Raw genomic sequence first — 26,324 nt, forward strand, 5'->3', positions numbered from 1 at the left:
GTTATAAATGACCGTTATAAATGAACCGTTATATACCTTTGGAAAATTTAAATAAATTATTGAAAATTTATAAAAAAATTTATTATAATTAATGAATATTATTCATTAATTAATTAATTTATATATATTAATGCTTTGAGAAAAAAATTGAAAATAATTTAGAACATGATAAATTTTGCTTGAAATAATTAGTGTTTATGTACTTTATTATATTATAATTTGATGAGAGAAAAGAGAGTATGAATAAATGAATGAGTGAGCGAGCATGTCTCTCTCTCTCTCTCTCTCTCTCTCTCTCTCTCTCTCTCTCTCTCTCTCTCTCTCTGTTTGCGCGCGCGCGTGAGAAAGAGAGGGAGAGGGGGGGGAGAGAGAGAGAAAGAGAGAAAGAATAAAAAGTGTCTATATAAAATTTATATACACTTTGTTCACAATTGTAAAAAATCATTTTTTATAATTAACTTGTAATTTCATAAGAAAATTTATTTCCAGTTTCAACTAAACATTATCAAAATTATAATTCTTATTCTATATTGCATTGATAATTTTCATGATAAAAAAAATTGATTCTAATTTTCATATAAAAAAAAAATGCATATTACAAGTATTCTATAATTATAATTCATTTATGAACTTCACGAACTACAATATGGTTGGATGTCTAGAAACATCATAAATCATGAATGCCGGTAATAGCAGTCATAATAATTATCATAAGTCTAGATGCACGTGTGAAAGATATGATTTTATAATTATTGTAACATAACTTATATATATTAGATATTTTAAATTCAATCATGCCAGATTTATTTGAAGTAATTGTAGGAACGTATGAGCAATATTTGCTCGGTTACAAAGTAAATAATGTTGTCAATGTAAGTGAATATGTTTCTCTTTATTATTTAATTGTAGGTTATGTTCGATGTTTAAACACGATTTTAAAATGAATTACTTGATTTGACAGATGCATACTAATATTTTTTATAAATATATATAAAATTAATCGATAATTATTATCTGTCATGTATTATATGTTAGACAAATCTCAATTTATTTGTAATGAATGTTTTATAAACTTAATGATCTAAATTAATTCTAATTATTCAATTGTTTATATATATATTTTTTATATTTTTTTTTTTACCTACATAAGATAATTATATTTTTTTTAAATAAATTGTTCTTAGTAAGATAAATATATTTTGTATATTCATGTGATTTTACATAAAAATTAATACAGCAAAGATATTAAATTATTATATTTTTTAATTAAAATGCAATATTTGATATAACTTTTATATTTTTTTAATTTCATATTATTAAAAAGTAAATAATTTTTCAGGAATATAAAATGGAAAAAACTTTTGCAACTCATAGTCATGCCAATAGTATACGTAGTGTTGCGAGTAATAAACATTATTTAGCTTCTGGTGGAGCAGATGATTCTGTTTATTTATACGATTTGCGTCATAGAATAGAATCAGGTAGATTAGTACATCATAATGGTAAGTATAATAATATATTTTATATAATTGACTTCTGCTTAATATGTATTAATTTTATGTAAATATTACTTATATGTTTATATAGATACCATTAATTGCATCGCATTTACACCTGAAGCATCTCATCTATTTTCATGTAGTAATGATGGAACTATAGCTGCAATCCGATGTGGAAATTGGCAATTGGAAAAACATTGGCAAAAACCACATAAGGGTTTAGCAGTTAATACTTTAGCTATTCATCCAACAGGAAAAATAGCATTGTCTACTGGAGCAGATGGTATTCTTCGTACTTGGAATCTAGTTAAAGGAAGACAAGCATATGCTATAAATTTAGTACCAAGATTGAAATTAGATGCAAAAAATGTAAATGTTCTTAAATGGAGTCCTAATGGTGAAAAATATTTAATGGCTGTGAACCAAAAAATAGATGTATACTCTGTGGAATTAGCTGGAATTGATACTGAAATTGAATTTGATTCAAAAATTGTTTGTGTAGAATTTTTACAAGATGATTTAATTGCTGTTGGCTTGGAAAATGGTCAAATTAAATTTTACGATCTTGAAAAATCCGTGCAAACCGTAGAAGCGATTGCACATGATATAAGAGTGAAATGTATGGCTTTCAAGGACGATTTATTAGTTACAGCTTGCAGTTCTGGAGAAATTAAACTATGGAAATATAGCAAACATAAATTAAATATGATAAAAAAGATTAATTGTGGTGCTCGAATTACCTGTTTGTCTCTTGCAATGTTATATGAGAATCTTGTGTTTGATAATAAATTATCAAAAGAGGAACAAAAAATACAGAAAAAAGAAAAATTTTCGTAAGTAATACTTTATTATTTTTCTTTTTATAATGATTATAATTATTATCAAAAGAGGAACAAAAAATACAGAAAAAAGAAAAATTTTCGTAAGTAACTTTATTATTTTTCTTTTTATAATGATTATAATTATAATGATTTTGTTTTATTTATCATTTATTTTTTTAAAATAAATATTTTTTTCATAGTTATTATTATTTCATAGTTTCATTGTGTCAATTATATTATTTTTTAAAACTATATTAATTGATTAAAGAAGAATTGAAATATTGCCAAAAAAATGTAATATTCTATTAAGATAAAATAAATAGCCATAAATTTTGATTATTTTAATATTTCACATCTTTATTGCATATATATACTCACGTGTATATATATTCTTATATTTAGGCTTCGGCAGGAAGTTGTCATCGAGGACGAAAATGATTTGGATGAAATAATTACAAATAATACTTCTCAATTATTGAAAAAAAAATTAAAAAAGAAAAGAAGTATAGAAGAAGTACAAAATCCAAATATTCCAAATAGAAAGAAGAACAAATCGATTGTAAAGAAGAAAAAGGCAGAAAATGATGTAACATTTGAGTTTACACCGAAAAAAAAAAGTAAATTGTCAAACAACAATGATGATTGCAATTACATTGATGATAAAAATAAAAAGAAAGAAACTTTTTCAAATAAGAAAAAAAAGAAACGCTTTATATCTTTAGAAGAAAATAATAATATACCTTCTAAAAAAACAAATTCTGAATTAAGTGAAAAAATTTTGAAACGGGATAATATAACATTCAATCAATCAAAAATAAAATTGATAAAATCAAAAGAAAATGATGAAGTTCCTGTGAAAAAAAGAAAAAAAGAAACAATTGTAAAAGATAATGGAACAATTCTAAAGAAAAGAAAAAAAAAACAATGAAATAATAAATTATTTCACGATGCTATTTCAATTTAAAGATATTATATTTGCATTCTGTATGACATTTACAGAAAGTAAATTTTACCATAGAAAATATTTAAAATACTAATTCATTAAGTTAAACATTATTTTTTATAAATCAGTCAATTTTTAACTTTTATTGTTCGCGTATTTTTATTATAAATATTATATAATACGCAAGACTAGTAGAAAATGTAACAACTTTTGAATAATGTTTGATTATATGCTCTGCATAGATTAATTACCACAGAATACATTTGCGAGATGGATTCATGGGACTTTCATTCGGACAGTTCCATGCTTTTGCGAATTCCGCATTGTTCGATAAAGTTCCTATAACTCTGAAGTGATTTGGCGCATGAACTCCTTGTATCAATTTAGATTTTAATGCCCCATTTGTGTAATTCCCACACCAAATCTATGAAACAAATACATATCTATGAATATTTCTCATTGTATAAATTCATACATATAACGTATTATATATGTACTATGTCATAAATATATGTATTTATGAAAAATATCAAATTCAATCATTCTAGAAAATTATGTATATGAAAATATTAAATTCACGAATAATTCTTTTAATAAATGACAGAATATTTAAAAAAAAAGATTGTTATTATTTATAAATATATTTACTTGCGCAAAACCTATGAAAAATAATTGTTCTTGATTATAATTGGCAAGACCGGGTAAAACTAGTTGATCAGTATTTCTTTTTTGAAATCGTTGATATGCTCTGTAAGCTTCTCGTATACCACCGTTATCTGCTATATTTTCTCCTTGTGTATTAATACCATTTATCTAAAGAACATTAAATATTTCATCGAATAAAAAATATATGCATAAGAAAAAGTAAATGTATTATTCATTTTGATATAAATATATTTGGTATATATTTATTTCTCTTTATTTCTCAGAAGGACAGTGATACTCACCGTGAAATTATGACCCAACTCTGGCAAATGATAGTTACTGTATTGCTTGATTATACATTGGACTTTTTCATGATAATGTCGTAACGTCTGATTACTCCACCACTGTTTAATATTTCCATTTTCATCATATCTACGACCTATCGTGCATAATTTTATTTTTCTCTTATAAATTTTATTTTTTTGCAAGATTTATTTAATCTTTTACAATTGATTATAATAGATACACATAATACAAATCAATTTTCAATATATTACCTTGATCGTCAAATCCATGAGTTAATTCGTGACCCATAATTGCACCCATAGCGCCATAGTTGATAGACCTACAAAACATATTTTGTTAAGTCTAATTATGTATTCAAAATTTAATTGAGAACTATCAATCAATGCCATATTGATACATACTCCAAGCCATTTCCATAGAAAGGAGGATGCAGAATACCAGCTGGAAAAGCTGTAAATTGGAAAAGTAATAGATTATTGCAGAAATACAAAGTGATAGGATATTAAAAAAATATTATTTAATACTTACTAACTGAATTTAATATTGCACTGTAAAACGCATTTACTGTCGTACCAGTCGATATCCATCGATTTTTGTTTGGTTTTTTACGCAAATTATTTAAACTTTTCCTAATTGCAACATCAGTTAGTATTAAAAATGTATCAAATAATTGTCCAGGTATAACATTCATCTGGAACAAAGATTCATTTTTGAATCTTCTTAAATTTTAATTTAATTGAAACGTGAGTAAATATTTACCTCTTCGTAAAATTTATTTAATTTTTCCGAATTATTAATCCAATCCGGAATTCCTACAAACGGTCTAATCGCATGCAACTTTTTATGAGCTTGAACTTTCGTATCAGCGTCCATCCAATCTAATTCGGTCACCATCTCATCAAATGCTGCTTTAATATCGAGCAACATTTCTAGAGCCTGTAAATCTGTTATCTTTTCTTTTTCTATTTCTCTCTATCATTTATATATATCAAAAATAAAAAAATCGTGTTACACTAAACCTTTTGTCGAGATCGATCGTCAAAATATTTTTGTGCATAAATGTAACTGAGAGCCATGCCAAAGTTTGCGTTTGCACTTAAAGTACAGGCTTTCCATCTCGACGTTTCCTCCTTTAAACCAAAAACTTTTTGCGAAAATTGAAAACCGAGATCACGGAATCGTTGTAATGTCAATGGAGAAATTCCTGCGTAAGTAATCCACCATATGAATCGCACTGAAATATTTTAACTATTAATTACAATATTATCGATATGATTCAAAATATAGTCAGTTACATCTAAGATTTTACAATAAAATAATTATAATATATGATATACCTATTGTAGCGAACGGAGTGACTGTTAATAGTTTAGGTAATTCTTGCAGATATTTTAGATCCATTACAATTATACGATCCATTTCAACATTTATTGTCACGTTTGTATTATCAAAAACTGCTTCCAAATATTTAGTCCAATTCCACTGAAATAAATCAGTTAAAAAAAATTGAACAATTTATTTAATAATTTTTTCTCTAATATATTGCTCTTTATAATTTACCTGTTGCATATGCAAATCTGTCCATTGTTGTAATTCGTCAATACTGAAATCGTAAATAAGATGATTTACACTCCGCCTTTCTTCCGGTGTCGCCATAATCTAAACAAATGAGTAGAATTTATAAAAGAACACTTATTTGCTTAAATTCAGCAAACACAAATGATATAATAAAATACTTACACGCGCAATATTTGTGGTAAAATTTAAAATTTCATTGGCAAATTCAACACTTCTATTCCCTACGCCTGCCAATTCAACCATATTTTTTATATAATTTTTATATTCCATTAACTCAAACCGAAAGCGCAACGGATCAAGGAGATAACGTTCGCTAAATCCTGGTGACACTTGTTCTATCTAAAATTATCTAGGTCAGTTCAAGGCTAATACTCGGATCGAGATTGGAATTCACTCAGTGTCTAATAATAATATAAGTACATACATGTAATCAAAAGAATCATCGCTCCTATGGGCTTACCATTATCTTGTTTTTTGTCGTGTTCCGTATATCTTCACTAATGTACAATTTGATAAAAAGATTCAGTCCTAAAACTCGTCGCGCTCTTCCAACAATATATGAAATGTCCAAGGGCAATGTTTCATTTTTAAAAAATGGATTTCTTGGTAATCCGAGCCTGTCTAACGTTTCATAGATAGGTTTCAATCCCATAGCTTCAACGCTTGCTAAAAATAACATGTATCACATATTTAAATTCATTATTACTTGTACGAGTTTTCTCGTTTTGTAATTACCAGCATATTTCTCATTCTTTTTTTTTTTTTATTCTATTATTTATTTAGAATTATAATCGATCGGTTTTTTTCTTACTTGTGTTCATACAAGTTTTGTATAAAGCTCTAGCCAATTTAACCGGTCTCAAATTGTTTTCATCGTCCGTTTCTTCGAGCAAAATTCTCAGATTTTCCAGTAACCGTTCCCTGAGAAAGCTCAATTGATCCCAAGAGGTTTGGCTCTGCGGTATAGGATTTTTTGAAACCCAACCGCTGCAAGCAAATTTGTAGAAATCTTGGCAAGGATCTACCGATCTGTTCATCGCATCTATTATCCTAGCGGCTGGAATGATCAATAAATTTTATTTTCATATTATTATAAATGTGATGATTATCTGTGCGTAGACGGAAGATCAACGTGAATATAAATTATCCTTATGTAAGGATAATTCAAATTGAAATGTGATATTTCTGTGTTTCGATTACATTACAAGGCTAACTGAAGGTGGGGAAAAGAAGAAAAACCTTGATTTCACGGTACCTGTCCTCACGCATTCCTCCGTCTGGCATATCTCATTGTATTTCTCCTTATGAAAAATAGATATTTGCAAGGCTAGCGTTGCGAGCAGTCCAATCACGATTACAGTTAATATACCAATGATTATAGCCAATTTTCTTCCATTCTTAATTAATTTCTTCTTACCCTTTGTCTCGTATTGCCTGTTAATGTAATGCATCGATATTTTAAGATGCAAATTTATTTCTAAAAGCATAAACTGATAATTACCACGAAAGTATAGAGTCATTTGCCGTATATCTTTCATTATTCGCTTCCGGATCGTTTACCTATAAAAATAAAAATAATAATTGTTTTATCTAATAAAGACAAGATTTAATATTATAACGCAAGAAATTGTTGGCATATTCTTTATAATTGTCTCTATAATCGCAATCTAAAAAAAGCAGCAAAATAGATACCGTATCTCATTTCGATGATGTTACGCTTAAAGATCGATGTACTTTCACCTTGGCCTAGAATTGTTGAAATTACTTTAGCATTATTTGCCCTGCTTTTAATCTAGATTCCAACCTTTACTTCTTTTCCCATTTATAGAGTAAATAAGGACATGGAATAATTATGTATAGATATTGATCACTGATACCATTAGTAAACCATTAGTAAATCTTTTAACTAATTTTTTATAGTTTGTTAGTAAAATGTTTGTAAACCGTCAATAAACATTGTAAAATCTAGCGAAAAATGAAGAAATAATGATTACCGGATATCATAAGATTAAAAATTTTAATCGTCAATTAATGTCGTTAATTGATAATTTACAAGTACGTTATATCTTTGAACGAATAATTCAGATACTGTAATAACTCGGAATGCAATCTCTGGAATAAAGTAACATAGAAGATAATAGATTTTTTTAAATAAAAAAAAAAAAAAACATCTGCCACAATATGAAATAGTTGGTGATGGCAACTAATAATAGCACAAGTGTATATTCGTGTATGTGTATGATAACTTCTCTATCCAATTTGTTTATGTATATCACAAGAATAGAATATATATTATCAGAAATATTCACACTCTAATTGTAATTCGATATTATATGGTTGCATCATAAAGAACGAAAATCGTATTGTAAAATTATCTTGTTTTATAAAAAAAATTGATAACTATTAAAAAAATGAAAAAAAGTTAAATGAAAAGGAAAAAATATCGTCCTCTATTGGGGAATTCAATGATTGAAATAAAAAAATAATCAATTGTGGTTATAGAGATATAAAGGATTTCGAGAAAACATTTCGATTTTACATCATTTTATATCATTCAGAAATTATAAATTAAATATGGGAAGATGTGGAAGCGAAGAATCTTAAAAGATGTAATAAGACATGTAGCACAGACTATGTAGCAGACAGTTCGAACATTGTGTTTTTTTTGACTCCCGCATGCTACAAATAGAAAGAACGCTTAGATGGATAATCTACATATGCTTTAACATAAATGAAAAGTTAAGTGGAGTAAATATGATCTTCGAGAGTAAAATTTATTATGTAATTTATTATTGTTTATTATATATTTATAGAAATATCTTAACTTTTTTATTGAAAATATTGAATTTATTTATTTCTTTGTAATTCATTTTTCGTTTATACGAAATAATACGAACTAGTATATAATACGTCAAAGTATATAATAATCAAAATCAAACCAAAAGATCATAAAGTTAACATTGAATTTCGCGTTTGCTTCCAAGAAACTAATCTTTAATCGATTAATCAATTGTGTGTAATTGATCTTCATTATATGTGTTTTTATGCATGTATCTTCAAGAATTATGCAATTATAAAATACATTGTATATCATGTACCAAGTTATATAATGATATCAAAACAAATCTAATAATCATGATTAGATTTGCCATTTTCGTAACAATTCTTCTTCGAGTTAAGCATAAAAATGAATTTTTTTTTATTATAATTAAGAAAAAAGAATATAGAATCATTATTAATTGTAAACATATGCATAGAACACATGACGGTGATGCGATTTACTCAAGGTGTTGCGATGCTGCAGCTTTTGTCTTGTATATTTTATGTATACGTATAACAATGAACGATCAAACAAGAGAAAAAAGAAAGAATAAAAAGTAGGAACAACAGCTATTGTCTCTTTTTAAAAAAACAAAACAATATTATAATCACAAGTCAGATTATTTGATGTGTTGTGTATTATGTGTTATGTATTATGCATGCGTATATGCGAATATATGCAAGTACACATAAATATACATGTAAATTCGAATGAAAAAAATATTTGAAATTCGCCAAGGTTGTTATCTCACCTTATATCTCATTTTTCATTCCCTTTGTCTTTTTTAGTCGATTGATTTCGTCTGAAACAAAAAACAATCAAAGTCATCTTACATAGATAGATAGTATATTATACATAAAAATATATACATATATTTCTACAAACGATTATAACAGTTGAAATTATATGATTGGTACTTTTATAATATTATAAAAGTTATAATATTCTATGTATACTATTTTCCTAAAAGCATTCTTAATATATTTTTTAATTTAATTAGTAAAATTTAATAAAAATGTTAGTTTCAAATTTAAATCTTTTGACATTTGGTAACATTGTGGTTATGTCAAGAAGTTGAAGAAAGAAGAAAATAGAAGAAGATAAACATAGAAAAATTTGCGAACGTTTCACAACATGACAAGTATATCTCTTTGATTCGAAATTAACCATAGCTATTTTTATTTAGGACCCTCTCTTTCGGAAGGATTACGGTTCATCGAACGTAAAGCAAAAAGGAAAGGGAAATGGCCGAGTAGATGTTTACAAAGAAACACGTGCTCACGTTCTAAAGTTCCGAGTTCATTGCCAATAGTTACTTCCTTTCATTCGTATCGTATCGATATGATCATTTTTTAAAAAAAAATTTATCTTAGTTGATTGAATTAATTAAATGATTAAATAACAATATCAAAATATACGATGTTTTTATCATCAAATAATCAATTCATTACACTCACCTGTGTTTTCGTATTCTCAAAAAGTTAGATTCAGAAAAACATTAATATTGTTTCGTATCAATAATTATTTTTATATGTCTTTTCTCATATATTTTCATTAATTTATAATTAATCGTGCAAAATCAAGATTGAAAGAGAAAACGTGAATTGTAAAAATAATCAGAAATGTATAAACAAGAAAAATTTAATAATGTTCGCGAAATGAAATAGCTTTTTTTATGATCAAATCAACTCGTCACAATGATTAGATCGTATGATCGCTAATACCGCACTCGTTTTTTCCTTCTTTTGTCTTTTCGCTTCGATTTTCGATTCAATATATATGATTGCGACTTCTATTTAGTTTTTAATATTCAAACATTTTGAAACTCGGAGAAAAATAATATAACTCGAAAGCGATCGTAAACCAAACTGTTCTTTCGACTTACAAACCAACGAGTATAATCTTCGAATCCCCTACCACTTCCGCGCCACGAAACCATCATCCAGGAACGGATTCTCTCTGATTTTGCTTTGGATGAAACAGTGATCAATTCCCGATCATTTCAACGCGGGCTTTCTTCGATCATCTGCGTGTCGCACTGCCCTCTTGTACTGCTTGCATCTCGATCGACTGAGGCGTTACACTTATAATTAATCGATTATCGAATAGATCGCGTGACAGTGATTTGGGAAAACACAAACATTTAACTATATGTTTGAATAATTAAAGACTGTCCTTCAATTAATATTTCCACATTTTAGATTTTTGATCGTGCTATGATTTCTCGTGAACACTTGCATTTCTGCATTGTGTAATTAATAATAACATAAACAACATATTTGTAAGTGTTACTATATTCTCGAGTTTAGATACGTATTTTAATCAAGGGAACTGACTTATTAATCGATAATGAGTAACCATTATTTGATAGTTGGTAATCATTAATCGATAATCGATAGTTTGTAATCGATAATTGTACGAAACAATGAAAATTTTGAAAATTTTTTTTCTATATCACGCTATTTCTTTTTCTAGCATTACTTTCTTTTCTTTGTCTTGATTTCCATAGCATTTCTCTGCTTCTAAAAATCTAATCGTGATTTATCTTATCCTTTTAGATAACTTCATCACGTATTAATTTCTCTGCTAGTTGCATGTTATTATTTGGTATTATTATATATCTTTCGATTTCTTTCTTTTTTCTGTACATTCTTTTCATAATAATTCTTTCCTATTTAATTATTAAATAAGTTTTTTGAATATAAAAAAAATTAACAAAATATTATGCTTATCGTTATTACGTGTAACTTTATAATTACGTAACGTAACTATCATTCTACATCGAATGAATCGATACTATACGCATGAAAAATATATAGAGTGTTTCAAAGATATTAGAATATCGATTAAATTCTTAATGTAATTTTCTTCTGCAAAAACTTTAGTTTTACGTTTTTATTAATAACGAGTTATTAATAACAAAAAATATTCTAGACTCGTCAAATCGCGATGGATCGCCGACCAAAAATGATTAAATCTAAATTATATATATCGAAGAAAATTTGTTAAATATAATAAATATTTTTTTATCAAAAAAATCATATTTTTTTCATGTGTTATTTGTTTGTATTCGGACGGCGGCAAATACTCAACGCTACTATAACCTATCTTAACTTGATTAGTTTACGTTCTCTGTGATTGGGCAATACTTTTTTATTAATAATTTATTAACAAAACGATAATAAAAGTTTTTGCAAATCAAAAGGAATATTTCAGGAATCTTTAGTTAAGTAATATTCCCATATTTTTATGATATCTTGTATATGAATATAAATATATAATATTTATTGTATATTTTATTATATTATAATATGAATACACTTCATTCATATTAATAAGAATACATAAATATATAATTATGTAATAGATAAAGATATGTATAGATAAAGATATGTATTTAAATATATAAATATACAATATATATATATATATATATATTTACACGAACATTAATTCGACGTTCATTTTATCGTGCATAGACGATTTGATTACGAACGAAAGGATTACAGTTAATTATATTTTTTATTTTTCGCAGCACAGTTAGGTGACTCGTTAACCGTGGCGCAAAGGATGTGAAATTAAATACATTCGTCTCGATAAAGGTATTACATTACATGTGGATGGTGAACATGAAGCGTTTATAAGAGGTTATATGCGAATTATTAAAATGTAAAAGATAGAAAAAACAGTGATTCGGATGATCCGTGACTACTTTATTAGAAAATGTAAAACAGAGTAATTCAGGTACAAAGAGAGGAAACAATAAGAAATAGATGATTCGACATTTCGAAAATTATCCATTATCGAAATATTGATATCGAACTGTTTTTAAGCGTCATGATATCTGCAATAGGCGGTATCTTCTATCAACTCCTGAGGAATCAATTCCTCTGCTGGAGATTGATGCGACATGGATACAGCGTGATTTTCCACTTCTTTCAATACTCTCAATAAATTTCCACCTACCAACTTCTTAATGTCCAAAGCCGACCATCTTCGATCTCTCGTCAGTTCGGCCAGTAGTAAAGGATAACCAGAAACGTCTGGAAGTTCAACTGGCGGACTGAAAACATGCCGCATTCATTTTATTTTTACTCAAAAATAGATGTAATTCACAAGGGATCGTAATATAAAGAAAGAAAAACATTTTTTTTTTACTTTATTAAAAATATTCTTATGTTTTAATAAAAAAGAATGGGAGAATTGCAGGTTATTTGGTTATTATAAAAGAATTTCGTATCTTAAAAAAGTTTAAGGAAATAGATTATTATCCATTCATGTTTACCTTGATATTCCATCATAACCAGCTCCAAGACCTACATGATTAACACCAGCTATTCGCCTTATATGATTGATATGAGCTATAAAAAACAATAATATATTTTTTTCTTCTTTTTTTATATTTTTATAAAATGAAATTTTGTTTTTTAACGATATTTTAATACACACATACCTATTACATCATACATAGAAGCTTTATCTCCACAGTTTAAATGTGCACTGTCAAAGCTTACCATAACCAGACCACCATTCACCGACTAAAACAAAAGATAAGACACGGTGACACCAGCATTCTCGGTTTTGCATACTTTTCTCGCCTATCTACGAGGTATTGTTTGACATACTAATCAATGTACTTTAGCCATGTGGGCCAAGTAGTAACAATTTTACCAAATAAAAAATTAAATTAATCGAGATATTTTCCTATATTTAGTATTTATAATGAAAAATATAATATAATTTTAATATAATTTTAATATTATATATAATTTTAATATTATTATATAAATATATTATATAAATATATTATAATATTATATAAATAATTTATTCTGGTATACAAATTATTTATATTGATTTTAAGTAATAAATAATATTGTTGTTGCAAAAAGATATATATAAAATATGGATAGAAGAAGATTTAGTTGAAATAACGAGGTCATAAATTATTGTATTCAACAACGGCATTGATTAATGCCATATGACATTATTCATGTTGTTGGCTCTCAGCTTTATATATTTTATCCTGTTTTATCCAGAATAAAATTCCAACCAACGAAACAAAAAAAGTAATTAATTTAACTTTTAATTACAATTTAAATTTAATCTAGCTTAAACGTCATTTCAATGATATTTACGATAAAACACGATATTTTACAGAGTATCTATTTTATCTATATAAAACATCTTTTAAGACGAGTGAAAAAAATATTATTATAAAATTTACTTAATATAAAGGTATGTATTACTTCATTTTTATAAATGGAATTATACAATTTTTAATGCAATCGATACAATTCTTATGAGAAAGTATTAAACTATTTATATTGAAAAATCAAAAAATGGTATGACTTGAAGTTTCTAAAACTTATTGCATAAAAAACAAAGAGAATATGAACAAAAGAAATATCGCTTCGCATGTTCCTTGTCTTTCATACAATCTATACCTTTCATATCTGATGATTACACGAGCAATGTGAATGAATCTTAAATAATATTATAAATTTTATTCAATATTTAAAAGAATTTTAATTTTTCGTAAATTATTATAAATTCATATAAAATTTACATACCGATACCGAAAGATGATCGAATTCTTTATGTCTTCTAAATATCTTAAATTGATATTCTAGCAGTCAAAAAATTTTTTATCAAATTAATTTTATGACTTCGTTATAACAATCAGATTATACGTAAAATAGGACAAAGATGAAGAATAAAGAAGTTGAGAAAAAAAAATCGTCTTATTCAACTTTCTTTTCTTACCAAATTACGAAGTATATCATCTGGAACATTGCTGGACGAATTACAGAGAGCTCTGGCAGCGCTATGAGAAAATATCACAGGTGCCTTACTCATCGTCAACGCATCCCTCATGGTCCTTATCGAAACATGAGACAAATCCACGAGCATTCCTAATCGATTCAATTCTTTTACCACTGCTTTACCAAATATCGACAATCCGTCGCTGTGAAAATCCAATCGCGCGTCCGAATTCGGATCTTCCACCGAACAAGAATCCGCCCTATGGATAATAGCAACGATTGGTTCGTCACTATTATATTTGTATATTTACTTACGTATGTGTGTATGTTCATCTATGTATTTTTCATATTTCTTTGCTCTTGTATATTCCTACATAATCTTACCATGGAGTATTACATTTATGTGTCAAGGTCATGTATCGTGCTCCTAACCGATGAAAACTTCTTAACACAGCCATGGACGTGCCAATGCTGTGGCCTCCTTCAATTCCTACTAAACTCCCGATCACGCCATCCTTGTGTGCTTTCTCGAGCTCCTTACTACTCGTTACCATCCTTATTTTCTTCGAATATCTCGAAGTGAGCCTACGTATCACGTCTATCTGTTCCAGAGTAAGTTGCACTGCATCGAGAAATTGTGCTTCGCACGGTACGTATACGGACCAGAATTGCCCACCTACAATACCTTGTCGTAACCGTACCAGATCAGTCTGCCATTGAGATCCCCAACTTACGTTTCGCGATAAATTCTCGTCGAAAGGAAAATCTTTCAATTTTGTACTTCCTCGATGTTTTCGTAGATTCCACGCAAAATCATTGTGCCTGAAACATTCATTCACGAATTATAGAATTTGGATCAATGTTTTTTTTTTTTTTTATATAATTTCGTACCCATCGATCAAAGGTATTTCAGAGAGCATTCGTCGGACAACTTGAAGTCTAGCTTCCAACAAGTGCGAGCTACGTAGTTCCAAAGCTAAAGGTAATCCAACACCGGCGACCAGAGCACATCCAAGGAAAAAGAAACCAATCATCACTATCCATTTCCTCAACACGCTCCGTCCTGCGTATCATAGCATCCACACACCTTCCTTTTACGTCGTTATTTAGTCATCGACGAATGCAGACGTAGAAATAACAATAAAACGATTATAAATTCTTTTTATTCCGCGAGAATTTTTCTTCTTTTTCATCGATTTCAATTAGAAGTTGGTAAACTTCTTAATACATTTCAATATCGATTATTGGGAATCGAAAATTAATTCATATGTGAAAAAAATTAACCTTATATCGAATTCCAAAGTGAAATCTTCAACCGAACAAGTTGATCATTATAACAATTTTCTTATATCTATCTTTCATCGTTAGAAAAATTATGTGGTTACGCAGTTCCACAGCAATGAACAAACTCATTGATATAAAATGAGAAAAGAATGAGAAAAAGAATAAGAAAAAAAGTGATAAACTGATAATATACAATATTATATATAAAGAATATAATCTGTTTCAATTTTTCTAACCTAATTCATTTCATCCGTAAAATCACATTTCTGTTCTAACGATACGTAATCATATGCATAAAAATATAATTAAAAATTATATTTTTCACGTATAAAAACTTACCGCTTTCTCTTGGTGGATCTTTATTTTTATCAAAAGAAGTTGAAACACCTGAATCCTTTGCATGATGTATTGCATCACCGTTTGGTAATTTTCTCATTAGTTCAGGAGATGGTAATTGCAAACAAGTCTGCAAATATAATAGTTTCAATCAAATCAAAATATTTGTTGATTTTTTTTAAATATTTTATTATGTATGATGTAGTATTAGGAATGAAGTCTTCCAATAAAATTCAATATATTATCATCATTTATTATATATATTGTAAAGTCTTGTATGCAAAAATACCTTTAAATAGAAAAATGAACACTGATAAATACAACAATGCTTACCGAATAATTAAATAATTAGATCGACCAATTTTTTCGAATTACCTCTAATATGTCGACTTCTTTTCTTCTTGGCGGTGGAGAACGATAAACCATACCATCTTTGTTCATACCGTATAATTCGAACATCTTTATCTTCTTTCCGTAATTGTTTGTTCTCTCTGCACGTTAAATTCTTAACACTGTTAATAGCAAAGGCAGAGACTTATTCTCTAAAATATTAACGCATGCGCCAACTCTCATATCGATCCAGCTCGAAAAACATTTTGAATTCGGACAAATTTTTATAATTCAAAATATTAAAAAATATCGATAAATCACAAATAACTAACTAGTTAATTATATAATTAAATTTATTCAATAAATACACTTTCAAACTGCTTTAAATTATTATACAATGTATATCATTAACTTTAAGTTTAATCATTTTATTTATTATTTTTATATCTCTTTTATTTATTTATTTATTTTAAATAGTAATTTATATGTTATATTATTGCAATTTACAAATAGATTATAAAAATTTCATAAACAATTTATATAGTTATCTAAAAATTCCATTTTTCGCGGGTTTATGAACGCGCAGGAAGTTACAAAGCACGCGTCGCTTCCGGCTGCGCAGGAGGTTGTGCGTAAAAGTCAATTCCCATCGCTATATACCGCCATATTGTTTGCGGCAGTCGCGTACGTAATTGGTTTGTCTCGTACATAATCTCGTCAAGTTTTTCTCTCGTCCAGTGAGCCCCATTGGGAAAGTTTGCAAACATTTCGCGAAAAAGCAACATGAAGAAAACTAAGGACGTCTCAGACGAGGATGAATATTCCGCGGATGATCCGGAAGAAGTTGAAGGAGCCTCTGAAGAAGAGTGGACTCCTGAGGCCGGAGCTGAAGTAAGCCCACGCTACTAATACTTTCCTCTTTTTTACTATTTTTTGAATATATTTTTCCTATTTTATAATTTATCATGACTTCTTGTTTTTTTGTCACATTTTTTATGAATTTTCTTATATGTGAAAACATCTATATATACGTCGTTAGTCACAAATAAAGCTCTGTCAATCGGCGGCACTTCGATTCTTCATATTTTTCATTAAGTAAGAAAACAAACATAAATGTTTGTAGATAAGAGATTCAAGTTATTATTTCTGATACTTACGTTTTTCTCTTAATTTCATATTTTTCGTTATTGTCAGAAATAAATATCATTTCTAATCAATCAGTCCCACTTAGTAGATAATGAGAAAACACAAGTCGATTCAGTTATGTAGCAGTGATGTATCGTAGCCGTGTCAAATACGCAACCGATGTATTTTATTGAATGTATATCATCATCAAAATATATTTTCAATATTTCTTAAATCTTAATATAAATAAAAATTTAATTTTTTATTGTAAAAAATCTAATTTTTTATTATATGTAGAAAATCAGTAATTTTTGAAATATTATAGTCGACAAATTATTATTACTAAGTTATTAATGCTAGTTGAACTATGTATTTTTCAAAACATTGCAATTCTGTGATAATCTTTTTATCTATGTTTTGTATTGTCAAAAGTATATTAGTCAAAATAAAAATATTATTGTTTATATTTTTATTTCAAAAAATTAATATAATATAAATATATATAATTATGTATCTATATAATATTAATAATTTTATAATAAAATCATAGATTATCTCAATAATACAATATTTTATATAATTTTAATATTTAGAGTGGTGCTAAAAAAAGGCCACAAAGAGAAGTTGCTAAAAAACGACAACATTCAGAAGAAGAAGAAGATGAAGAAGAAGAAGAGGATGAAGAAGAAGATGATGAAGAAGATGAAGAATCTGATTCAGACACAGGAAAAAAACCTAAAAGAAAAAGACGGTCTAAAAAAGAAGAAGATGAAAAAGAAGATGAAGACGAAGAAGATTCTGATGATAACAGTTATAACGAATCATCAGGAGAGACGCCAAAAGATTTTACTGTGAGTTATATAATTTATAACATTCTAAATTTCTAAATTTGTTTATTTATATTACAAGAATACAATGTGTAATTTATATTATAAAATTACGTGTATTTATTATTCTAGTCTGGTGCATTCGTTGTTGCAAAAGCTGATATTGGAAATACAGATGGTGGAAATACGGATCCAACATTATGGAGGATAGATGGAAAAGCATTACTACAAAAATTTTTACCTTTTAAAGAAGATGGAAAAACGTTATATAAAAGCACATCGACGGTAGACTTTTAACATATTTATTAATTTTATTATAAAATCTGAATATTAATGAATATTATGTTCCTAATGAATATTATATTTTATAGTATTCGGGATGGTCGGTAAATAACAAAGATAAATACTTGGCTGCACAAGTTACTTTCAAAGTGCAAAGTAGAACAGAAACCATTGTTGAACTTCACCTTGATCAACATCAACAGGAAGTTGTAAAGTATGTTTTTTCTTTTTTTTTTTTTCTCTCCTTATTTTTTATATGATTTCATTATTATTACCCTAGAGTAAAATAAAAAAGATAAATCTATTTTTTCCTATTTTTCAGAGAAGAAAAAGAAGACTAAATATAGATCATGTTTGATCATATTTGTTTATATACATTTTAAGATATGCTAAGGAAGAATACATCTACATTCACAGGTACATCTCAACATTACACAGACATATTACATAAATACATGGATGCAGTTTACAAAATGATATTCTAGCAGATTCGTGTTTAAAAATAAGATTGAGTGGACCATGGATCTCAGTTCTTTACTAAGGGTAGCTTTATGTATAATTAATAATTCTACAAGATACTTATGTGTATTTGAATTAACAATCAAGCTATCCAAATATTTGCAACATTATTTCTTTCCTTAAAAGGTACGACATCCACTCATATTCTATGTTTCATAAATTCAACAAAAGTCTAAGCTTTGTTTTGACTGCATGTTACTTTCAAAATACTATTGTATTACTTTTTTTTATCTAGTGATAATTTGATATATAAATTTTCGCGTAGTTTTAATTGTAAAATTCACTCAATCCTCTGTTGCACTTTAAACAGTTCAATGTCCAATTATAAGAACATCTTCAGTAACTAGATTCCGTGTTATGTTTAGTCATTAAAATACAAAATATTAGATATAGAAAATAAATCACAGTGTCAGTTACCGTTGTGGTCTTGTGTTCCTATCGTCGTGTAAATTCACTGGAAATCATAATATTCTTAATTTTCTATTTAAATCTCGAAGTTTTCATAGCTATAAATATTATGTATAATGGACTTATGTTAGTAGCAACAGTGTGAATAAGAAATTAATTATACTGTCATCAATCATGTTCAATGATATGTCATGTTCAATTTAGCTTTATAGATAAAAATTATGTTTCACGTACATAAAAAAAGAGAGAGAGCGAGAGAGAGAGTAAAAATTAATCCTGTCAAATATTTATTCAATATTCCTATATTATTTGTACATTTCATATTTTCTACAAAGCTCCTATCCTGTTTGTATAATTTGTATACATCAAATTTATTGGAATGTAGGCACATAATATGGAATAGAACCTTTGTTATAAATTTAACAATTAAAAACATTAAATGATACGTTAGATTAAAAAAATATGTGTGTGTGTTATATATATATATATAATATTTATATGTACACACGTATATACATAAATCCTGTTGTAACTTCCATTTTAATTTGTACTTTAAATGTTTTGATTAATAATACGTAAATATAATTTTTATAATTATGTCTAACTTAATTATAAAAGTTTTGTGCTGAAATGTAGTTAATGTTAGCATAGAGCCCCAACAAAACTATGTTTAATTCGTAATAAGAGCTAATACAATAATAGAAATATATATAATATTTGAGCATTAAAGATAATTGATGAACTTATAAAATTATGACTCTATTAATAATAATTAATAATCATTCATAATAATTTTTTCATTATACAAAAAGTTTCAATCAAAAATAGTTTTGTCACTTTAAAATGTATATTTTTAAATTGATAAAAATTCGAATATTTATATGAAGGCATAAAATTGTTTATGCAAGATAAAGTTAAATATTGCAGAATATTGCAGTTCTTACTTTCTTTTCTTTACAAATATATTATTTAATTCTTATAATAAGACTTATAAATTACTTATAAATTAATTTATATTACATAAAAAAAATATTAACATTTATCAGAAAAAAATAGTTGAATCTTATTTTTATCTTTATTGTTATTATAATTACTATTAGTGCTGCTGCTACTTCTATAATTATTATTGCCTTTTTTCTTTTTTTATAGCAATATAACGAAATTATGTTATTGATGCGAAAATTAATGGGACTAGAATTTCAAAAAAAATTTTTTGTTAGTTTGAAGTATATGCTTACATGTGTATATCTTCAAATCATCGAATATGAAATGCAGTTTCTAAAGTTACTTCATACATATTTACAATTTAATGTATACGCGTACATTGAGTACGATTGAACAATGGTAAAATAATTTATATATTATCAACAATGAAATTTAAATGAAAATTTTAACATTAACATGTTTTATATATAGCAACAAAAATAATAAAATAATAGCAATAATTTTTCAAATATACTAAAATATTTCATAATAATGAATCAACAATATACGTTATTTGTAAATATATGAGATAATGCTATTTCATCCATATCATCCATTAAAAAATAAAAATTTTTAATTATAACAAAATATTTACATCTTTATTTAAAATTAAAAACAGAGATATAATTGTTATAAGTAAAAATGCATTCTTACTGCATTGCAATTTTTATGAGCTTATTATGAGCTTTTGTGATAATTTTACGGAATTACACTCTTCTTAAGTGTAAAATATTTTAAAGATACATTCAAAAATAGTATATGCAAAATAATTTTGAAAATACATTGTCGAAATTTATTTCGAATATTCTATCATATGGAGCATTATGTTTTTATTTATTGTGTTCAACTGTAATTAAAAACCAGGTTCTAATCGTACAGATAACACGCTACTTAGCATTTCTCGAATTTCTGCCATTTCTCTTCTACTTTTTGTTACCATATTTTCTAAGTTTTTATTTTCTTGTATAATTTTTTCCATTTTCTTCCAATACTTTTTAGTACCAGAATGACAACAACAAGTTGTACTTTCATCTTTATTTATTTGTTCTATAGACTGAGATTCCTTAATACAACATTCATTATTATTTCCTTGTTTTTCTTTACTTGAATTAGTTGATTCTATACAATTATATGTTTCTTCGAGAAATGTTTGTGAACATTTAATTATGTCGTAATTTCTGGTTCCACTTTTTAATTCTATTTTTTTATCATCATTTTGAACTAATTTCGTAGAAATGCTTTCTTGCTTGTCATCGTTATTCAAGTTACATTCAAATTCTTTGCATTGTGCTGTATCAGATTCGCAGATATTTAAATTATAATAGTTTATGTCATCTGTATCATTTATTCTAATCTGTCGCTTCAAAGTTTTTCTTCTTCGAGCTAATATACTGTCATCATTATGCTTAGAAGTTTGCATAAAACCGTCGCTGTGTCTTCGTTTATTTATCTCAGATAAAATCTTTCCATCTTTCATATTACAAAATCCATCACTAGCTCTTCGAATATCAAATAGATTATGTGAAATTGTGTTTAAAGAAATATTGTCTTTACAATCAATATTTTTATCTAAATTTTGCTCATTTAAATTTTCTTTGAACGCTTTTGTCAATAAATTAAAATCAGTGTTAAATTCTTTATCATCATTAAAATATAAGTTTTTTGGTAATATTTTTTCTATTTTCTGAATAGTCGTTTGTTTAAATACTTTAATATCATTAGTTAAATCATTAGATTTCGCTTCTAAACTCTCCATAACATTAGTTTCATTGTCTAAAGTATCTTCAAATGATCTTTTTGGATTAGAAGAATCAATTTCAATTAAATCACCATCATGTCCAAATGCAAATGATTTTTGTCCTATAAATATATGTTCAATATTCATTAGTATATTTTTCAATAATATAACATAATATATATATGTAATTAAAAAACAACTAATAAAAGAAATAAATGAAATCAATTTTACCTATGATCATACGTTTGTTACGCATGTCTGGACTTTTAGAACGTGGTTGTTCCAAAAATTGTCTACTGTCAGGGGACAGTACAGAAAGTGTACCACCACAATGCAATGGGCTGTATTGTTCGTACGAATTGTACATTGCATATGGATCATGTTCGTGACTTTCGTGTTCTCGTAAACGTTGCATAATTTTCTGTACGATTTCCGATGGTGCTACGTACGGTGAACCTTTTAGATAAAAAAAAAAAATAATTTCACATTCCTTAGCAATTAAATATCATTATTATATACTAACAATGAATAAATATAATATAACATTAAAATTGTCTGTAAACAAGAAGCGATAACAATTTATAAAAATATATATAATATGCAACTTAGAAAAACTATGCAATTTTATTTTTATGGCTAAAGATACTACAAATTTAAAAACAATTAATGATTAATTTATTTTATTTAATTTTAATGTCTTGTAATCTAAATAAATAATTATAATTATCTATGATACAAAACAAATAATTTATTTCAGGCATTAAATACTTTCACACGGGCAATAACTATTTCATGCATTTTCTATTTATTTGTTATTTATCAATATAAAATAAACATTTAAAAATCTATAAGCATAGATACTTAAGCACATCAAAAAAACAATTAAAACAAAATTGAAATATAAACCTTTCAAATAAAAATTACTTTGGAATCATGAAAAATTCAAAAAAAAACCTAATTGTCACAAGACTTACAAAATTAATTGGTCCAGAATGTCTGCGATGTGGACAAAGTCTAGACACAGATAATGTGTCATCGCTTCCTATAACATTACTATTTGTGTAACATAAATTTATTTTTTTAACTTATAATAATTTATCTATAAAATTTATTTGATGTATATATTTTAGTTGTTCCACATTAAGTGTAATAATTTTTAAATTGTAATTTATATATATTTCTATTTTATTATTCTATCATATTTTTGCCTATATATATCAATTTTTTGCATGTATCTTACCTGTCAAACCTCTATATCCTAAAGATACTGAATCAAAAGATTCACTAGTTTCTTGTTGTTGCTTCATAAAATCATTAATAGCTATGCCTTTTAACTTTGATGGCTGTAAAAATCTTTTTGGTATGCGAGAAAAAGAGCCATTTTCTTGCGGACTATTTGAACAACCACCAAATCCAAGACCAAGTAAAATTGCTTCTGGATCTGCTTTTCTTAATTCTAATAAGCTTTCAACACTACTACAATGACTACTATCAGATTGTAGACTTGGATCTCGAACTAATTTATGAGGCAATGAACTATATAAAACATAAAAACATAAATAATAATGAAACTAGTGATTATTATGTATTTCTTTATTTGTGTTTTAATACCTAGGTAATCCTGTTGTATTAATTGTTGTATTAGGAACATTGATAGGTGCAGATTTAGTCATGGTTAATTGTTTTGTTCCTATAGGATATGGAATATCCTTAGGTTCACTTGGTATCAATGAAACATTAGATTTTTTATTTGATTCTCGTTGGTTTTCATTTTTTATTGAAAAATTAGATTTTATAGGTGATGGTATTGAATCTAACCATTGTTGGACAGGACCAGTTTGACGTCTCATTTCCCAAATTCCACGTAACCAATCTGTTACTTTTATAATTGTTTCTTTCCTTGTTTTTTCTTGTAAAGAGAGAAAATATAAGTTATGATATTAGTTATTAAAAAATTTATAAATCACAATATTATTTAAAATAAATTGATTCGCTATAATTTATAAATTAATATATTATCGTAAAATATATATCGTATATAAATTTGTTATATATTTCTAAAAAAATTCATAATATCCATATGTTACGTAATAAATATTTAAAAAGAATATATTAAAAATTTTTAAACAAGAATTAATAATAATTTAAACATTTAGATACGATATATATACACAAAAAACGTTATAAAATAAGAAACAATATATTTATCTCAATAAAATGTACCTGAATCCATGTCTTTTAAGCGGCATGAACGATATAAACATTATTAATATCAGTAAAGCTAAAAATATTCAATTACACAAATACGCATTAACCAGTCAATGTTTTTATATATCATTGCGAAATAATAATTTTAATAATGTGAATTGATAAAATATAAAAACTAATAATAATAATATATAAAATAGTATAAATTAACACCTACCTTTAATTTAAGAACAATATAAGTATGAACAAAACATTTCTCTTCTGATTAAATTGTCTTTAAACACATGTTTAAAGAATCCCTATTCACTGAACAATTTGTGTTCCGCGGAGCGATTGAGAACAGAACAGCCACTTGTTACCCACTCTAACAGTATATCAGTGCCGTCTAATGCAGTGGTACTTTTACAAATCTTAATATATATGAATTATTATATTTTAATTTTTATGCTTTTATTAAATAATAATTATATATAAATTTAATTCATATAAATAATATTGTAATATTTGATTGCAATTTCACATAAACATATTGATAATAAGATAAAGCATCTTATAAAAAATTATGTATATTATATATGTTTTGAGAAATAATTAATGCCCATAATGCCCATAATTGGAAAAATTTATACAATATAACATTACTATATTATAATAGATACTATATATGCATTGTAATACATATATTATTTGAATATAAATTCATTTGTACGCACGAATACACGTGGGTTTACAACTTATAGTTATTACGTTTATACATATCAAGTTAAGTAACCTTCAAATTGAAAAGAATAGTTCATGCTCACATATATTTTTACGAAACAATTTAAAGTTTATGTTATCTCATAAATGTCATCTCACGGAAAGAAAAACAGAAAACGAATACTAACAAGACGACCACGACATGTTGTTGGAAAAGAAGAAAAATATCGTCAAGAAAGAGATAAATCCGATAAGGAAGATGAAATATCAGGTTAGAATGGAATATTTAGAAAAAAGTCTGAAACAAATTCGATTATTTTAATTTTTAGAACAAGAAGAAAATGTTTGGTCCCCCTCTTTTCCCGTTGCTATGTGGGATCTCGAACATTGTGATCCTAAAAAATGTTCTGGTAGAAAATTAGTTAGACATGGCTTAGTAAAAATATTAAGGTTAGGAGTTCGATTTTCAGGATTAGTTCTTACACCTATTGGTCAAAAGGTATGGTATATTTTGATACAATAAACGAAATAAATTAATTTTCAATATAGCAAATTGAAATTTCATATTGTAGTGTGTGAGTCCAACAGATCGTGATATTATAAAAGATTATGGTTGCGCAGTCGTCGATTGTAGTTGGGCACGTTTAGATGATACTCCATTTAGTAGAATGAGAACTTCCAATCCGCGTCTTTTACCGTTTCTAGTTGCTGCAAATCCAATAAATTATGGAAAACCTTGTCAATTAAGTTGTGTAGAAGCTATAGCTGCTACTTTAATTATAACAGGTTTTCCTGAAGAAGCAAAATTTTATCTCGGAAAATTCTCTTGGGGTCACTCATTTTTAGAATTGAATGACGAATTGTTAAAAACATATTCACTTTGTACAAATGCAGAAGAAATTATATCTGCGCAAGAAAAATTTCTCGTTGATGCAAGAGAAGAAAAGTTAAATAGACATGGTAATTATTATAATATAAATATTTCTTTACATTAATTAATATAATGTGATAAATCATGAATATTATTATTATTATCAATAAATTATTGCCAATGTTTAAAATTTATATTTATTCAATAGCTATTTCAGATTTTCCACCAGCTATTTCAGATTCAGAAACAGAAGAAGAAAAAGAAGAATCAGTATCCATAAATATTATTTCTGAAATAGATGAACAAATAAAAAATATAAATATAACATAAAAATG

The 26,324-nt window shown here is 26.6% G+C and overlaps 6 protein-coding genes across 14 annotated transcripts; 3 read left to right on the forward strand and 3 right to left on the reverse strand.

Annotated features, from left to right (window-relative positions):
• Positions 1-351: 351 nt before the first annotated feature.
• Positions 352-3,883, forward strand: LOC100869456 (p21-activated protein kinase-interacting protein 1-like). Its single transcript, XM_003690386.4, has 4 exons — positions 352-872; positions 1,340-1,502; positions 1,588-2,332; positions 2,723-3,883. The coding sequence occupies exons 1-4, from the start codon at positions 795-797 to the stop codon at positions 3,246-3,248; spliced, it is 1,512 nt and encodes a 503-aa protein (XP_003690434.2). The 5' UTR covers positions 352-794; the 3' UTR covers positions 3,249-3,883.
• LOC100869574 (endothelin-converting enzyme 1) lies at positions 3,037-10,640 on the reverse strand. 3 transcript variants are annotated; one of them, XM_086906786.1, is made up of 18 exons: positions 10,071-10,483; positions 9,365-9,415; positions 7,294-7,352; positions 7,048-7,226; positions 6,604-6,849; positions 6,253-6,458; positions 5,955-6,131; positions 5,775-5,873; positions 5,552-5,696; positions 5,234-5,448; positions 4,974-5,150; positions 4,743-4,905; positions 4,616-4,664; positions 4,466-4,533; positions 4,211-4,347; positions 3,912-4,076; positions 3,515-3,687; positions 3,037-3,171 (listed from the first exon to the last, which is right to left on the reverse strand). In XM_086906786.1, exons 2-18 carry the CDS (start codon positions 9,374-9,376, stop codon positions 3,150-3,152), a joined length of 2,292 nt encoding a protein of 763 aa, XP_086762912.1. In that variant the 5' UTR covers positions 9,377-9,415; positions 10,071-10,483; the 3' UTR covers positions 3,037-3,149. The 3 variants fall into 3 exon arrangements, with proteins under 3 accessions (XP_086762912.1, XP_086762921.1, XP_031774157.2); XM_086906795.1 differs by lacking the exons at positions 3,037-3,171; positions 10,071-10,483 and adding an exon at positions 10,499-10,640 and having other exon boundaries at positions 3,274-3,687; XM_031918297.2 differs by lacking the exon at positions 3,037-3,171 and having other exon boundaries at positions 3,274-3,687; positions 10,071-10,513.
• Positions 10,641-12,305: 1,665 nt separating this feature from the next.
• Positions 12,306-17,617, reverse strand: LOC100864457 (dipeptidase 1). Of its 4 annotated transcripts, none has more exons than XM_086906865.1 (9): positions 17,486-17,617; positions 16,374-16,510; positions 16,002-16,128; positions 15,270-15,469; positions 14,763-15,200; positions 14,380-14,638; positions 13,067-13,151; positions 12,899-12,974; positions 12,306-12,676 (listed from the first exon to the last, which is right to left on the reverse strand). In XM_086906865.1, the coding sequence occupies exons 4-9, from the start codon at positions 15,410-15,412 to the stop codon at positions 12,442-12,444; spliced, it is 1,236 nt and encodes a 411-aa protein (XP_086762991.1). In that variant the 5' UTR covers positions 15,413-15,469; positions 16,002-16,128; positions 16,374-16,510; positions 17,486-17,617; the 3' UTR covers positions 12,306-12,441. The 4 variants fall into 4 exon arrangements, with proteins under 4 accessions (XP_086762991.1, XP_031774164.2, XP_086762982.1 ...); XM_031918304.2 differs by having other exon boundaries at positions 15,270-15,441; positions 17,486-17,503; XM_086906856.1 differs by lacking the exon at positions 17,486-17,617 and having other exon boundaries at positions 16,374-16,557.
• LOC100869694 (uncharacterized) lies at positions 16,670-20,083 on the forward strand. Of its 2 annotated transcripts, XR_015291728.1 has the most exons (6): positions 16,670-17,219; positions 18,047-18,304; positions 18,413-18,565; positions 18,652-18,776; positions 18,885-18,979; positions 19,051-19,763. XR_015291728.1 is itself a non-coding variant. In XM_031918634.2 (5 exons), the coding sequence occupies exons 1-5, from the start codon at positions 17,112-17,114 to the stop codon at positions 18,901-18,903; spliced, it is 663 nt and encodes a 220-aa protein (XP_031774494.2). In that variant the 5' UTR covers positions 16,670-17,111; the 3' UTR covers positions 18,904-20,083. The 2 variants fall into 2 exon arrangements, 1 of the variants encoding a protein (XP_031774494.2); XM_031918634.2 differs by having other exon boundaries at positions 18,885-20,083.
• olf186-M (Ki-ras-induced actin-interacting protein-IP3R-interacting domain olf186-M) lies at positions 19,760-24,802 on the reverse strand. 3 transcript variants are annotated; one of them, XM_031919603.2, is made up of 6 exons: positions 24,637-24,777; positions 24,435-24,492; positions 23,823-24,120; positions 23,452-23,747; positions 22,443-22,667; positions 19,760-22,333 (listed from the first exon to the last, which is right to left on the reverse strand). In XM_031919603.2, exons 2-6 carry the CDS (start codon positions 24,442-24,444, stop codon positions 21,327-21,329), a joined length of 1,836 nt encoding a protein of 611 aa, XP_031775463.1. In that variant the 5' UTR covers positions 24,445-24,492; positions 24,637-24,777; the 3' UTR covers positions 19,760-21,326. The 3 variants fall into 3 exon arrangements, with proteins under 3 accessions (XP_031775463.1, XP_012347364.1, XP_003690253.2); XM_012491910.3 differs by having other exon boundaries at positions 24,435-24,446; positions 24,637-24,761; XM_003690205.4 differs by lacking the exon at positions 24,435-24,492 and having other exon boundaries at positions 24,637-24,802.
• LOC147658807 (18S rRNA aminocarboxypropyltransferase-like) lies at positions 24,789-26,322 on the forward strand. The gene is made up of 4 exons (XM_086906917.1): positions 24,789-25,389; positions 25,448-25,617; positions 25,691-26,078; positions 26,198-26,322. The coding sequence occupies exons 1-4, from the start codon at positions 25,266-25,268 to the stop codon at positions 26,317-26,319; spliced, it is 804 nt and encodes a 267-aa protein (XP_086763043.1). The 5' UTR covers positions 24,789-25,265; the 3' UTR covers positions 26,320-26,322.
• The last annotated feature ends 2 nt before the right edge of the window (positions 26,323-26,324 follow it).

The sequence above is a fragment of the Apis florea genome, unplaced genomic scaffold, assembly GCF_048593485.1.
Source record: "Apis florea isolate Af1SG1 unplaced genomic scaffold, ASM4859348v1 contig_1615_pilon, whole genome shotgun sequence".
NCBI classification, from domain to species: Eukaryota; Metazoa; Arthropoda; class Insecta; order Hymenoptera; family Apidae; genus Apis; species Apis florea.

Coding starts and splice junctions, on each gene's coding strand:
- LOC100869456 (XM_003690386.4), top strand. CDS start 795: ATGCCAGATTTATTTGAAGTAATTGTAGGAACGTATGAGCAATATTTG. Junction 873..1,339: donor AAGTAAATAATGTTGTCAAT/GTAAGTGAATAT, acceptor ATAATTTTTCAG/GAATATAAAATGGAAAAAAC. Junction 1,503..1,587: donor TAGATTAGTACATCATAATG/GTAAGTATAATA, acceptor ATGTTTATATAG/ATACCATTAATTGCATCGCA.
- LOC100869574 (XM_086906786.1), bottom strand. Junction 6,850..7,047: donor GGAGGAATGCGTGAGGACAG/GTACCGTGAAAT, acceptor TGATCATTCCAG/CCGCTAGGATAATAGATGCG. Junction 4,665..4,742: donor TGCAATATTAAATTCAGTTA/GTAAGTATTAAA, acceptor TCCAATTTACAG/CTTTTCCAGCTGGTATTCTG.
- LOC100864457 (XM_031918304.2), bottom strand. CDS start 16,457: ATGTTCGAATTATACGGTATGAACAAAGATGGTATGGTTTATCGTTCT. Junction 15,442..16,001: donor AGATCCACCAAGAGAAAGCG/GTAAGTTTTTAT, acceptor TATGATACGCAG/GACGGAGCGTGTTGAGGAAA. Junction 13,152..14,379: donor ATGATATACTTCGTAATTTG/GTAAGAAAAGAA, acceptor CTTTTGTTTTAG/TCGGTGAATGGTGGTCTGGT.
- LOC100869694 (XM_031918634.2), top strand. CDS start 17,112: ATGAAGAAAACTAAGGACGTCTCAGACGAGGATGAATATTCCGCGGAT. Junction 17,220..18,046: donor CTCCTGAGGCCGGAGCTGAA/GTAAGCCCACGC, acceptor TTTAATATTTAG/AGTGGTGCTAAAAAAAGGCC. Junction 18,305..18,412: donor AGACGCCAAAAGATTTTACT/GTGAGTTATATA, acceptor TTATTATTCTAG/TCTGGTGCATTCGTTGTTGC.
- olf186-M (XM_031919603.2), bottom strand. Junction 23,748..23,822: donor AATACAACAGGATTACCTAG/GTATTAAAACAC, acceptor TGTTTTATATAG/TTCATTGCCTCATAAATTAG. Junction 22,334..22,442: donor TAACAAACGTATGATCATAG/GTAAAATTGATT, acceptor ATATATTTATAG/GACAAAAATCATTTGCATTT.
- LOC147658807 (XM_086906917.1), top strand. CDS start 25,266: ATGTCATCTCACGGAAAGAAAAACAGAAAACGAATACTAACAAGACGA. Junction 25,618..25,690: donor TTACACCTATTGGTCAAAAG/GTATGGTATATT, acceptor TTCATATTGTAG/TGTGTGAGTCCAACAGATCG. Junction 26,079..26,197: donor AGAAAAGTTAAATAGACATG/GTAATTATTATA, acceptor TTTATTCAATAG/CTATTTCAGATTTTCCACCA.